Source organism: Scatophagus argus, chromosome 17, assembly GCF_020382885.2.
Source record: "Scatophagus argus isolate fScaArg1 chromosome 17, fScaArg1.pri, whole genome shotgun sequence".
NCBI classification, from domain to species: domain Eukaryota; kingdom Metazoa; phylum Chordata; class Actinopteri; family Scatophagidae; genus Scatophagus; species Scatophagus argus.
This window is the reverse complement of record NC_058509.1, coordinates 13,290,359-13,303,414: the sequence shown is the minus strand read 5'-3', so window position 1 is coordinate 13,303,414 and position 13,056 is coordinate 13,290,359. Positions and strand designations below refer to the sequence as shown.

The window sequence follows — 13,056 nt, the reverse complement described above, 5'->3', positions numbered from 1 at the left end:
TTTCTTTGACAGCGGCTTTATCTGTGAAATACTTTAATATACAGCAGGGTTGTATATCAACAGTTTGCATCAATGCGTTAAAAGCAAGCACAGCATTCCCAAAAAGACACAATAACTTCAGTGTGTAGCAAGAGCGACATATTTTTATTGGTCTTGAGTTAATTATGCTGGATGGGCAGCTATACGGACATTCTTTGTGTGTGCTGCATTGCATGGTTTTCACAGGACACAAGAACAGCTTAATTGTAATGTGACAAAACTGTCAATTAATGCATTAAAATGTCCACATTGGGATCAATTTAAAAAGAAAAGGAAAAACAAGACTTATTCCTTAATTTCATATTTTTTATCCAGGAAATTAAAGGTCTAAGGGTTAAAATATTTTCTTAAAAATTAAAAAAAAGGAAAGCTAACAAAAAGAATAAGATCACAGAATCAGGTTTTGTTTGGCTGAGAGAAGAAAAACGATCAGAGGCACTGGTTTAGGAGGGGGAGAAAGCTGCCCTCGACAACTGATGGGAGGACAGCATCCTCTGTGAGGACAGACACACAGACAAAACACAGGCAGAGGTATGGCCAGATCTCCACATTCAGAAGATGTATAAAGAAGTATGTCACTCCCAGACATTACAGTAAACTAAAGAGGAGAGACTCCTCTCCTTGTGAGGAAATTTCAGTTTGAGGTCCAACTCTTCCGAGTCATCATGTAGTGACAGGGTAAGAAGTTCAATGGCGCCCCCTGTCTGTGGAGCAGGGCGCTACAATTAAATATAAAGAGCAAGAGGATCCAACATGAAGAGACAGGAGTTAGGTAGATGAGATAGCATACAGCATCGGTTTAGACAAGACTCAAGTGGCACAAATGAAAGGTAGAGACAGAGTATAAGGTATGTGACTGGATTTGTCACAGTACACATGTGCAATTTGTTGTTTTTAGCCGACAGCAGCTCTGGCTGTGCTCCACCTTCTGATCCCTAGTCAGTGTTTTTTTAGATTATATCCTCTGAATGGGATATGATACAGGTATAAGGAGAGGAGAAGGAGGGGCAATTTGCTTGTTCACAGGTCGTTCGGGTTCACAATGGTAAAGTCAGAGTCCTTGCTGTGGGTGGAGCCCTCGTCCGGACTGGAGGAGCCTGAGGTTATACCAGCCATCAGGGGGTCGTGAAAGATCCCGGCCGCGCCCTCGGGCTCCATTCGCACCAAGCCACGCCCTCGCCTGATCGGAGGCGTGCCCTCAGCTGTAGCCCTTCCTCCTCCTCCATCAGCAGCCTGCAGGTCTCCATCCTGGGACACAAGGATATAGTCATCCCAATTCTTCACATCGGAGCCAAGAGAAGACGCTACCTGCACACGAGACATGGTGAGAGTTGTCAACTGGACAGGTCTGTGATTCTGCCCCCTACCCTGAATCTTAGTCTAAGTGACAGTAAAAGGTGTGTACATAAACCTCTGTATAGCCACGGTCTGCTGCTTGTTGGGCTCCAAAGCTCAATGTACTTAAAGGCAGCAAAACTCAAGACTCCAGAGAACATGTGACAAAGTATTTTCATTATACAGTCGCTGTATTATGCAGCATCACGTCTGATTCATTCCTAACGGGACAGCTTTAGGGTCACATGGCCTAATCCTGCAAAGAATAAAATTCTGGTACAAACACTGGATCATTTTAGCACAGAGGGTATAATTTGTTGGCATGAAAATGATCGGATTTAAAGATACTGAATACCGGATCAAACAACTGCACCGAACAACTGAAAACTAATCCTGTCTGAACTGTCTGATTTTAGTTAATACCAATACAGGTGCTGATTGTGTAGAACTCTTACTGCAGCAGCCTAAAAGAGGACTGATGAATTAACCTGTTGCTCAGGCGGGGTCATCCCCTGCTCCTCCTCCTCTTTCTCATCTGTGCTCGCGCTCCCTTCCAGATTAGAGTCTCTGCATCGCCTGCTGTTTCCTTGCTGTTGGTGGTCACTGTGGTGATTGATGGCGTTCAGCGCAGTTTCAGCGGCAGCAGTGGAGGTATAGTGATCGTCAGCGATGGTGATCTCCTCGTTCTCCTCAGCCTCCAACTGACTTTGGTTGAAGCGGAGAGCCCCTTTAAGGATGTCTTTGATCTGACAGAGTAATGTTAAAGAATCAGAAAAACACAGAAGATGCATATGTAAAATGAAAATAGAAACATATCACAAGCATTAGTGTCCATGAAGCACGCACGCTCACAATCACCTGTTTGAGTCCAGCTAGTGAAACCAGAACCTCATCCTCTTTCTCCAAGTGTTCCTGGAGAATCACTTCCTGGATTTTACCTGAGGAGATGTAAAAAGCAGTCAGTCAGTGAGCTAAACAACCAGGCAAATACAAACATTGGTACGCATTCATTTCCACATAAATCTTAATATATTTATTGAAATAAAATGCTGAATCATTCTGAGGTCCTCTCCAAAGAACAAAACACCAGTGCTCAAGACTTTAAGTATTTGTGCTGACTAATGTTTTAGATGCTGAAAATGACCATGGCGGTTTGACCATATGTTGCTACTGTACTCACAGATGTGAGTGTTCATCATCTTGGCACAGTATTTGCTCATCGCCTCTAGGTCGTTAATCTGGCCCTGCAGGAATGATACCTGGGCTTCCAGGTCCTCCTCCTAACAGACACATGCACACACACACGTGTTAGTGAAAGATAATAAAAATGGAGGGGAACAATAAGGAGCTTGGCAACAATGGAATGCTAGAACAAACAGCTCACCGTCTCTTTCTTGCCCATGGTCTTGCTGTGGGAGCGAGAGCGAGTGATATTGAAGAAAGACTCCTTCTTGGTAGCGGAGAGCGGCGGAGACGAAGTGCTGACATCACTCCCTCTGGAGGGGGGGAGAGGCGGGGAGGCGGTGGACTGACCCCTCCCACCAGAGAGGCTTTCTATGCTGGGAGAGGAGCTGACCGTCCTGGAGCTTTGGCCTGTTAAAGGGAGGGAAAGAGGGGGAGGCAGAGGACAGAAGACAAAATATAAACACAACGGCAATGTGCACAACTTACAATTGAGTAATATACTGTATATGTCAATCTGTGCTTTTAGAACAGTATAATACGGCTGGAGGATGGATATTCATTCCTGACCTTGAAATTAGTATGTCTGATAAAACTACTTCAACCCAAGGGCCTTGGCTTATGAAAAGCACGAGATATGATTAAAAGCTTGAAAAAAAGTGAGTAAATCAGCTTGACTTAAGGTTGTTTTTGCCATGCTGCTTTTTAGGAAGATTAAAAGAAGACGGTACAACGCTAAAAATATGTAGCTTTGAGTGTGCAGCTGGAATAATTACAGACTTTTTAAATTAAATCAAGAAATTCCAAAATATAAAACAGAATGTATAAAATGATTTATCAAATCTGCATTTAAATGCTGCACTAATTAACCTGACGTGAAAAAAAAGGTAATAATTGTTTTCTTATTTTTTCTTTTTAAATGAATTAGTAACTGAATTTAAAAATGAAATACCAAAATTAATTGGCTGGAGTCGATCCCAGTTTACACTGAGCAGGTGGTGGGGTACAGTCCAAATGGGTCACCTGTTCATCATCGGGCAACCAGTCACATTCACCAGTTAAAATGCATGTGTTTGGCTTGTGGGAGGAAGCTGGAGTCCATGCAGACACAGGGAGAACCTGCAAACTCCACACAGAGGCCTGAACATTTTTTGCTTGTATTTCTATTTGCTTACTGTATGTTGTCTGTTTATTCGTGTTTTGTTTTGGTTTGGTTTTTTTGTCTCCATCTTTTACATTTACAGTTTCTGTTTTGTGTGTAAAAGTTTTGCTTTTGAAAATGTGTGAGCAGTCTGCCTGAGGTGCAACCCACAGACTGGCACCAGGAGCTCTGACTGGCCAGCTGTTTTGGGAGTCACACCAATCAGAGCTTTTGCTGCTCCTCTGTGAATTATGTTGATTAATGTATAATTTAAATGCAAATCTAATAAACTGAAGTATTAATTTATGAATTGATTATAATTAAAACGGCATAAATTACAATTATTCCAGGCTCCACAGAAGAAGGACATTGCATTTATATAACACTATAACTATACACACACACACAACAACAACAACAAAAATTACAGCGACTGTCTCAGAAACAAAGCAAGCTCTTCAGAACTATCTGAAAGTAATGCTGGCAGCAAATGCCACAACACATCCAAGATATTCATGCTTTCAGTTCAGTTTTCCCTTATGTGGCGAGCTGTGATCTCCCTCTGCTGGTCAGCATGTACTATTACATGTTCTGGACCCAATGTCCATCAAAATGCACCTATCAGCGTAATCAAGCAGCACGACCAGATGAATGAAAAATGACAAATTTTGAGTGCGGACATGCAAAGGCAGTGGCTCAAGCGAGGACAAACAGGGGGGCCGTGTCACACAAGCGGTTGCCATGGTAGTGGTTACCTTGTGTGTCAGTGTGAATCTGGGCTGGGAGGGAGACCTGAGACACTCCACCTGAAACTACATCTAACAGACAGGAGAGTCAAAGCTGATGCTGCCACAAAGTTTGCAGATTATTGTACTGATGTTAATCTGTACATGCACCTAATCCACCACAGATACACGACAGCCAACAAAAATGCACAAATTAGTTGTTGGCATCGTTGGCTGTGCTGGACAAAATCTGGATCTTTGGGAGCTCTGCCACTCACCTTTGCTGAGGTGGACAGGCATACTCTCAGACTTGAGCAGGCGGTAGTGCTGAGACTGGGCGTGGCTCTGGGTTTGCGGAGGGGCGTGGCCTGGCGGGGGCTCAGCCAGCGGGTGAGGCAGGGCGGGCGGAGGCACCGATGCAGGTGAAGTTGATGAGGATGAGGAAGAGGAAGAGAGTACCTCGCTGTTGATTGGCGAGATGTTGCTGGGGCCGCTTGAAATGGCTGGAGCGATGAGCTTCCTGCCGAAGCTCAGCAAGCTGCTGGAGACCTTGTTGATGTTGAGGGGGGTCGCTTTTGTACTGGAACCAGAGCTGGAAGGTCAAATGTATGCAGAGGTCAATGAAGAAAAACTATATCTGTGGTTTGGCATGTTTTAGACATTAATCTAGAGATGGTAGATCCTTGTTACTGTTGACTTTTTTCCACAAATGCTTGTTTAGGTTTGTTCTACTTTCCGGGCTTCCATTTTATTTCTGTTCAGAATGAAGCTCAACTTGCAGAGACTTGAAATCTGAATGAATAGTTCCCATGACACTGAGCAGATAAATGTTTCAGCTGAAGCTGCATAGGAGTGTAATTAAAAGCAGTTAACAATGCATTATTGGACTTTTCAAAAAGTATATGATTCTAGAGGTCTGCCGTCAGACAATCAATCTCACATGGCGAACAAAAAACAGACATAGTCAAGTAATTTGACATTGATCACTTCTTAGATCAAGCAGCTTGTTGTCTTCGCTCTCAAGTCTTGTATGTGCTTTCAAAGGAGTTCTTTGCAACACAAAGCTGCCGTTTGCTGTGATGGACTGTCAATCTCATGTTGCCTTAAAGTTGTACGGACAATGTACTTTGTGGATGGTGTTCTCTTTACTGACAAAGAAACCGAGTGACAGGCCTGGGAGACATTCAGAAAACTACTACAGAAATTCATACAAAAAAAAAAACAAGTTCAAGGCAGACTGAACTGGCTCGTCAATGCACGATTACAGAAGCGGTTTTGGCAAAAATATACACCTGTTCATGGATGTACGCTGAAGTGTTCTAGGTACTTGTATTACATATGATGTTTTGGTATTTTTTTAATGTGAAAAGTGGTAAATATCGAAATCTGTTGTGACTTATGTGAACCCCAGCCTCTGTTGTCTGTGCAGGATGAAACTACAAATCTTTTAGAGACACTTTCAAAGTCCAGAAGTGTCCAATTTGAAAGGGTGCACCGACTTTCAGAGACGGACAGTTTGTGTGTGTTTTACCGGGTCTTGTTCATCAGGTCAGCCCCCCTCGTTTTGTAATAATCCAGGTTCTGCTGGAACTGGTAGTTGACAGGTCGTGGATTGTTCTACAAAAGGAGGGACAAAACAAACATATTTTCTGTCAACAAATTTACAACTCGGAAGAAAAATGTCTCTGGTGTGCGTGATAAACATAAGACACACTGACATAAAATCTGCAAATGCATGACTGCGTAAAGCGAGCAAATATGACAGCGCTGATGTTTCTGAGTCAGTTCATATGAGCAACAAGCCTCTGTCCTGCCCTCCGCCACACCCCCTTGTTATTAGGGATGATGCTGCCCCCCTCCAGGTGTAACTGTGATGTGGATGTGGTGTGACATGGTCGTTCACCTGGGGGAGACACTGTCGCGGTGGATCAGCACCTTCCTGGATTCTCATCCCAGGAGAGCAGAGGACAGGAGTATGATGAGTTGTTGCTGTGTTTGAGTGTACGGGTCAGTGAGTTTGGAGGAGGAACAGAAGATGGTTTCTATCAGAACAGCGAGGCATTAGCTAAGGTCAAAGAACTGGGAATGTGGGATTTAACAAACACATAGGTCAATGGTTGGTTTACGTATAAAGGCAAAGGGAGGGATGTGATCCTGTTGTGTGAGGAGTAAGAAAGAGTGACAATAAAAAGCCTATGTTTTAGTGTGTGTGTGTTCCTGACAGATTAACAGATCAACAATGAAATGACTATATGAAAGGAAAATTATGCTGAGGGCTGCAAGATAGGGCAAAGAAATGTATAACCAAAGGTAGCAGAACTTCTGGAGCTGTCAACATCCAGTCTTGTTTTCACTCTCACTGTCTTGCAGTCATAACGGTGCAACATTACAAATCATAATTACATCACTGTAATAGGAAGCAGCTACTATAATTTGGAAATAACATTTTCAGGAACTAAAGTGTTCTCATGAGGCCAAAAAAGAGGAGAAAGAGGTTAGACTTGTCATTTGCTTGGACATGTAATTTGAAAAATCCTAACGGCTGTAATGCATGGCCTTAGGAGTAGTCTTCATTTCCTGTGTGAGTGGTGTATTTGTGCTTGGTGACTCTTGCTTTTAGTTCTCTTTTTGTTCTCCTCTCTACTTACTGACCACAAAGCACAGCGCAAGTCTAAGCTCTCATTCTTTATCTTTTTGTTTTTTGTATATGGTCTTTGAATCCAAAGAGGTTTTTTTTTTTTTTTTAACACCTGCATTTGTGGAGTAGCACACCTTACATGATCTACTGTCATCTGCTCTCTCTATAAAGCATCTCCATGTTCAGACTCAGAGGGATTTTCCCCTAAAAGGTGCTACGCCTTTAGTCCTTTGTGTTCACATATCAAGGTAGGTGCTAAATCATCTCCAGGCCCTAAGGTATATTCTAGAGATCTCGAGATTCTTCATACACTACTCTACAAGGTCTACAGAGCTTTTCCAGAGCTGATGGCACATACACATGTTGATACACAACCCCTTCAACAAGAGTGTAAATGAATTCATACTGCAAGGACTTAACAACAACTCAGGCTAAATGAACTGTGTGGTTTCCTCTGGACATACACCAAAGCATGTTGCGTGAACGTAAGACAGCGGACAACGACCCAGAGACGGGGTTGACCCTGAACTGGTCTTCAGTCAATCCAGGACAGACACACAAACACTGACAACCACACACACTCACACCTAGAGCCAATGTAGAGTAGCCAGTTAACCTAAAGTGCATGTATTTGGGACTGTGGGAGGAAGCTGGTGTACCCAGGGAAAACCCACACAGGCACAGGGAGAGCATGTAAACTCCTCACAGAAGGGCCCAGAACAAGACTTAAAGCCAGAACTGTGAGGAGACAGGGCTAACCACCGCACCACTGTACCACCCTGTTTCAAATCTGGTGTGCTTCCTTTTGTAAGGCATTATCAACAACTCAGAACATGTATATATCTGTGCAACTTCCCATTTCTTATTAACTGGTTCATTGACTGCATCTGTGCTTCATGTGTTTACTGGGAGGGCCTTAATATTACAAATATGTAACCACTGAAGTGTAAAGAACTGAAACCTCTGCTGCAAACTTTAGCTTTTTTTGTTACACCTAGGCATTTTTTTTTTTCAAAGTGCAGCAAGGCGTTTTGGTTTACACTACTTGATTGTTGTTAGTTACTTTCAGCTCCGTGTTTTGTGTTTCACTTCTGCAAAAGTTCTCCCACCTCTGCAGGAACAAGGCAGATTGTTGTGTTAACGCGCTAGCTCCCCTGCTCTAAGTGCTGAATAACAGAAGAAAAAGAAGGCACATAGGAAAACCTGTTTATTTTTTGCACCAAATTTTCATTATATATGTACCACTTCTATCTTTCTCTTCTCCATTTGAACTTGTGACCAGTCAGGCGTGATAAAAGTGCTTAATACACCACATTGGAACTTTAAGGGAAAGTGAAAACAAACGCTAACTGTTCAACTTGCAAACAAAATCAACATGTTTAACCATTTCCCAATCAATTGTGCCAATGTGGCTGTTTGCTTACTTTAGGATCTCGGAGGAAGAGAGCCTTTTGCAGCAGAGAGTTGATGTCTCCTAATGGAGGGTAGTGCATTAGAAGGCCCAGGCAGGTCTGGAAGTTACTAGCAATGACTGAAACAGAACAACAGATGCAGTATTAGTGAAGCTGTGAACATTAGAAATCTATTTAAATGTAGTATGTTAAATTCACACTGGGTCAAACTGTTTGCAAGTATCTCCTGCTTAAATATATAATCTGAGAACACTTTGTGTCTATTTTATGGGACAGCCCTCCCACTGAAACACTATGCTGCCTGTTCAGCTCATTTATTACAGAACACACTCTGACTTCCTAAAACACTGACTGCATATGCTGTCAGAAATAGCTTCAAATTAAAAAAAAAAAAATAAAATAATATAAACGCAAAGCTGCCACACTGTGAAACTTGCCGAGCACAGAGCGGCTGTTCCTGCCCAGAGTGACATCACACTTCAAACAGCGCACAACCCAGTGTGTCAAAAATTATAACTGTTCACAAAAGTCCTAGCATTTCCTCTAGTCTTCTAGTTTTTTCTTCTAGTAAACTTCAAAAATTGAAATCTAAAGTGAAGAGGGTGTCGGCAGTAAGGGTCTTTAAAATTTCATTTATTTTCTTGTTTTTATGACTTATCTGTTTTATGTATTTGTTGCGTTAGTGAAGCACTTTGTAATGTGAATTTAAAAAAAAAAACTGCTCTACACATAACAACAACAAATATTATTATCATCATTATTATTATAATCATTATTATTATTATCATCATTATTATTGTCCCTGGCATCTGCTCCAAACAAAGACAACGTTGACCAACACAAGGCTTAAACCCCCATCCTGCCTGTATGTAATGGAAAGAAGGATCTTCTGTACTCTATTTACAGCAATAGAATTCCATCTAATTGAATGAGGGGGAGAAAATCACATTCCTCCAGTTAAGTGTTTCTTATGAAATTACATGCTACAAAAACAACACATGGCATTATTGGATTATTTCAGTAATAAATGGGGCGTACGAGCATCTCGAATGTAGAGCAGCATGGCCACAAATATGTAGTCCACCAGGTCCAGAGTGATGCTGTCAGCAAACAGGGCATCCCACACCACCAGCAGGTCCTGGAGAGGAAACTCACGGCCAAACAGCAGACGTACCCACCGGCTGCAGGACAGACAGCGACACAGACAGGGTACGTGCATTTGCGTCCAAATGAGGGTTAAGAAAAGTCTGTGTAAATGTGTAAATACTGACATGCCGTAGATTTGCGGGGCGATCTCCAGCCGGTTGAGGTGCATGTGCAGTTCAACGTCGTGCTTCTTCACCAGCTGGTCCTGGATGCGGTTAACTTTGGTCACAATGGCAACAGATGGCCCTGAGTCCTGGGGCCGAGCGAACGGGATGCTGGTCAGCATCTCTTCCTTACCCTGGAGGAGTAGATCATTATGTAATTAGCAGATCATCATATAAACATTAATTAGAAGCATCTGTGTCCATCTGATCAACATTTGCTAGATTTGCTGAAAAAAAGTAATACCGACAAATGTGCGTTTCATTTTTTAAGAGGGCAAAGAAGTATCTGAGTTTGCACAAAATTTCATTTCAAGCTTAAAATTAAGATATCAGAACATTCATTTAAGTTCTCAAATCCTTGAGAGTCCTTGAAATCAAACCTATTTTTGACAATATTTATGGTCAGCATGTTTGAGCAACAACACTTCAGAATATTTACGTTCTGTAATTACCTCCCTGTCCAGTAGTTGATATTGTCAGTGGTGGAATCCACCATTCTCATACTATGAGGAACTTACAGGAAATCAATGTTAATTATTCTCTTACCAACACAGCTGTATTAAATTACGACTAGTGTAAACCCGACATTTCCCACTGTTGCATGTTCAGATTAAAAGCATCCAAGTGGCAAAACATGGCTTGGCTTTTACTGTGAAGCAGTCACAGAAAACACAACGTGTATCCACGATCAATCACCACAAAACACGGGCAACTTCTGGTGTTTCTGAATCAATTTTGCATATTAAAGGCAGTAATAAAGCAAGAAACATCAGCCACAGAGAGCTATTCAATGAAGTCTAGAGCTATTCATGTTGCAGTCTGCACTTCACCAACTGATCAGCTCTTTACTGTGTCCTGCTGTTGTGTGGAAAATCAGGTTTAAGGTTTAAATTTAGACCAAGGTTCCAACTATTTTTGACTGACTTCTTCAATAAAACACCAGTTTGCTAGGCGGCACTGCAAACAGATACACCACCTACTCTGTTGGATTACTGACAATGTCGCCGTTCAACACCTGCTGTCACCCTGGTAACCATGAGTGTCATCAAATCAACCAGGACTGAAATCTTGAGGATCTTCAACTGTTAATAGCCCTTTATCGGCATATCCGGGAAAACGTCATGTCTGCAGTTGTTTCAATACAACTAGTCCATATTTTGTTAAAATCCACAATCCACTTTTTTATTATAATTACAATGTCAAAATCGATTCTTCACAACAAACTCACCTTTCTCACTTCCCTCTCAAAGCTGGAGAACCATGGCTCTGCTGTCTCCATCAGCTGCGAGAACATGGCACTACAGACAGAGGTGTGAGTGTAAGTGTGAGAGTGTGTGTGTAGATGGAGTGGAGAGAGAGTACAGACATGTGAACCATGTCCAATGATTTAAAAAGGTGCTGAAATTTCTGATATCATTGGTCTGACATTAGGAATGTACTCACTAGGCATCGTGCTCAAGGTACTCTGGGTTCAACAGACACTTCATCTCCTCACTGTGGAAAGAGAAAGAGCCCTGAAAGTGATCGTTCCCAAAATAACTGCAGAACTATTCTGGCCTCTGACTAGAGCACACACAGGTCTTCCTGGCAACTAAAAAGGTGAGACATACAGTCAAACAGCTATGGGGATCTGACCTGGGGCTGGATGTCTCGCTGGCATGCTGGAAAGCCTGATGGTCACAGTGCAGCACAAAGACAATGGGAGCCAGTAACTCGTGCATCCCCTACAGACAGAAAAACAGACAGAGAGGCAGAGGGAGTGTAAGATGTTAAGAGGACAGGGGAGAGAGAAAATATGCTTCATTTGTGGTCAGTCTTTTTTTTAATAGTGATGCACGAGCTTTCTAATCTGTGATGACAGGTTTAATTTAGCTATTGTTAGCCACTGCCCGACCATGTGTCACTTCCAGTTTGCAAAAAAGATGCTGTACTGGCCGTCTATTCATTCGCTGGCACCTGTTACAGACACTGATAATGATTAGGTTACAAAGGCATTTTGTTCTCTTGTCTGAGCTCAGTGGGCACTGAGAAGCCCACACATCTATGGCGTGATTATCGACACCACAGCTCAGCAAGAAGACCCAGTCAGAGATGTCAAAAGACCCATTTTCAAGGACCCTTGAGAAAAAAAAAACAAAACCTGTTTGACTTAAAGCTTTAAGCTCTGTGAACGGGTTGTTGTGACAATGTGCGAGTTGTACCTGTTTATACAGTAACTGTTCATTTTCTCTTGCATAACAGAAGAGAATGTCCGTCAGCTTAGTCCTCACGTCATCATCCTGAAAGTAACGAATCTCAGGGAACCTGATGCAGACAGAAAGAAAGAACGGAGGGGTTCTAATTCACATTGAAGTGTGGGGTATTAAAAAAGAACAAGCAAATCCACCGAATGATAGGGATACTGACGTTCTCAGCACGTCCTGTTTGATCATCCCCTTCAGCTCTTTATCTTGGAAGAATTTGTTCCACAGGCTCTGGACAGGAGAGGGGAAAAATAAGACAAAGGCAAACAAATCTTACTCAGAAACCTGGGGGATAAGAGGAGCCACTGGGACAATAGAATTATTAGAAATAGTGACCATTTTTCATGTTCATCTACCCTGCTGTGCTCTGAATAAAAGGCCAACACATGTAATTAAAACAGGAAAGTAAAATTAAACAGGAAATGTACCAACTGAACACTATTTTCTCTACAATTAGTACCAAATAAGACAGGCCTTTCCAGGAAACGTCCTAGGAAATTGCTGCTCCTGGAGGGCCAATGACTGCTTTTGTTACCTCTCTGTCATCATCAAATCAGAAACTGTAAGTGGTAAAGCAGCAGGCAAATTAAATGCGAAATGAAAAATAAAAGTTAGGAAGACATTTTTGTATATTTTTAAACATTTAACAAACTGCTTTGTTTTTATAATTACTTCAAAACAACCTGTTAATGAATCAACAATAATGACTCACTGAAATACTCTACGAGTGTTGCCACAGCACAGTCTCATGGGAATATATCACATTTTACATGCAAATATGAACCAAATGACTAACAGTGAGAAGGAGATTCCACACACACTCACCCCCTCATCCTGGGACAGCGGATTGTTGACCACCAGGTCCTGCTGGCCTTTAGCCTTGCGAGGATTGGTGATGTGCTGGTACCAAAAAAAAAAAAAAAGCATTCAAATGCTAGAAAAGCATTACCATATTGTGACTCTAGCTTCCTTAACGATTGCAGCAAGTATACTGTAGAAAGTCCCATTTCTTTTTAAAATGATTCAAAATA

General features: G+C 42.0%; 1 protein-coding gene across 3 annotated transcripts in view; it reads right to left on the bottom strand.

The window, feature by feature from the left end:
- Positions 1-123: 123 nt before the first annotated feature.
- The window catches only part of tbc1d5 (TBC1 domain family, member 5), a 20,307-nt gene continuing 7,374 nt past the window's right edge, over positions 124-13,056 (bottom strand). For 2 of the 3 annotated variants that reach the window (XM_046416751.1, XM_046416752.1), the window contains 17 exons: positions 12,851-12,925; positions 12,189-12,256; positions 11,984-12,086; positions 11,418-11,506; positions 11,226-11,276; positions 11,011-11,080; positions 9,744-9,916; positions 9,511-9,653; positions 8,485-8,591; positions 5,954-6,039; positions 4,701-5,014; positions 4,453-4,515; positions 2,759-2,967; positions 2,555-2,654; positions 2,233-2,312; positions 1,863-2,120; positions 124-1,347 (listed from right to left, as the gene is read on the bottom strand). In XM_046416751.1, the coding sequence (XP_046272707.1) occupies positions 1,060-1,347; positions 1,863-2,120; positions 2,233-2,312; positions 2,555-2,654; positions 2,759-2,967; positions 4,453-4,515; positions 4,701-5,014; positions 5,954-6,039; positions 8,485-8,591; positions 9,511-9,653; positions 9,744-9,916; positions 11,011-11,080; positions 11,226-11,276; positions 11,418-11,506; positions 11,984-12,086; positions 12,189-12,256; positions 12,851-12,925 (2,277 nt within the window). In that variant the 3' untranslated portion in view covers positions 124-1,059. The remainder of the gene's footprint in view (positions 1,348-1,862; positions 2,121-2,232; positions 2,313-2,554; positions 2,655-2,758; positions 2,968-4,452; positions 4,516-4,700; positions 5,015-5,953; positions 6,040-8,484; positions 8,592-9,510; positions 9,654-9,743; positions 9,917-11,010; positions 11,081-11,225; positions 11,277-11,417; positions 11,507-11,983; positions 12,087-12,188; positions 12,257-12,850; positions 12,926-13,056) is intronic. The other variant, XM_046416753.1, reaches the window with a different exon arrangement.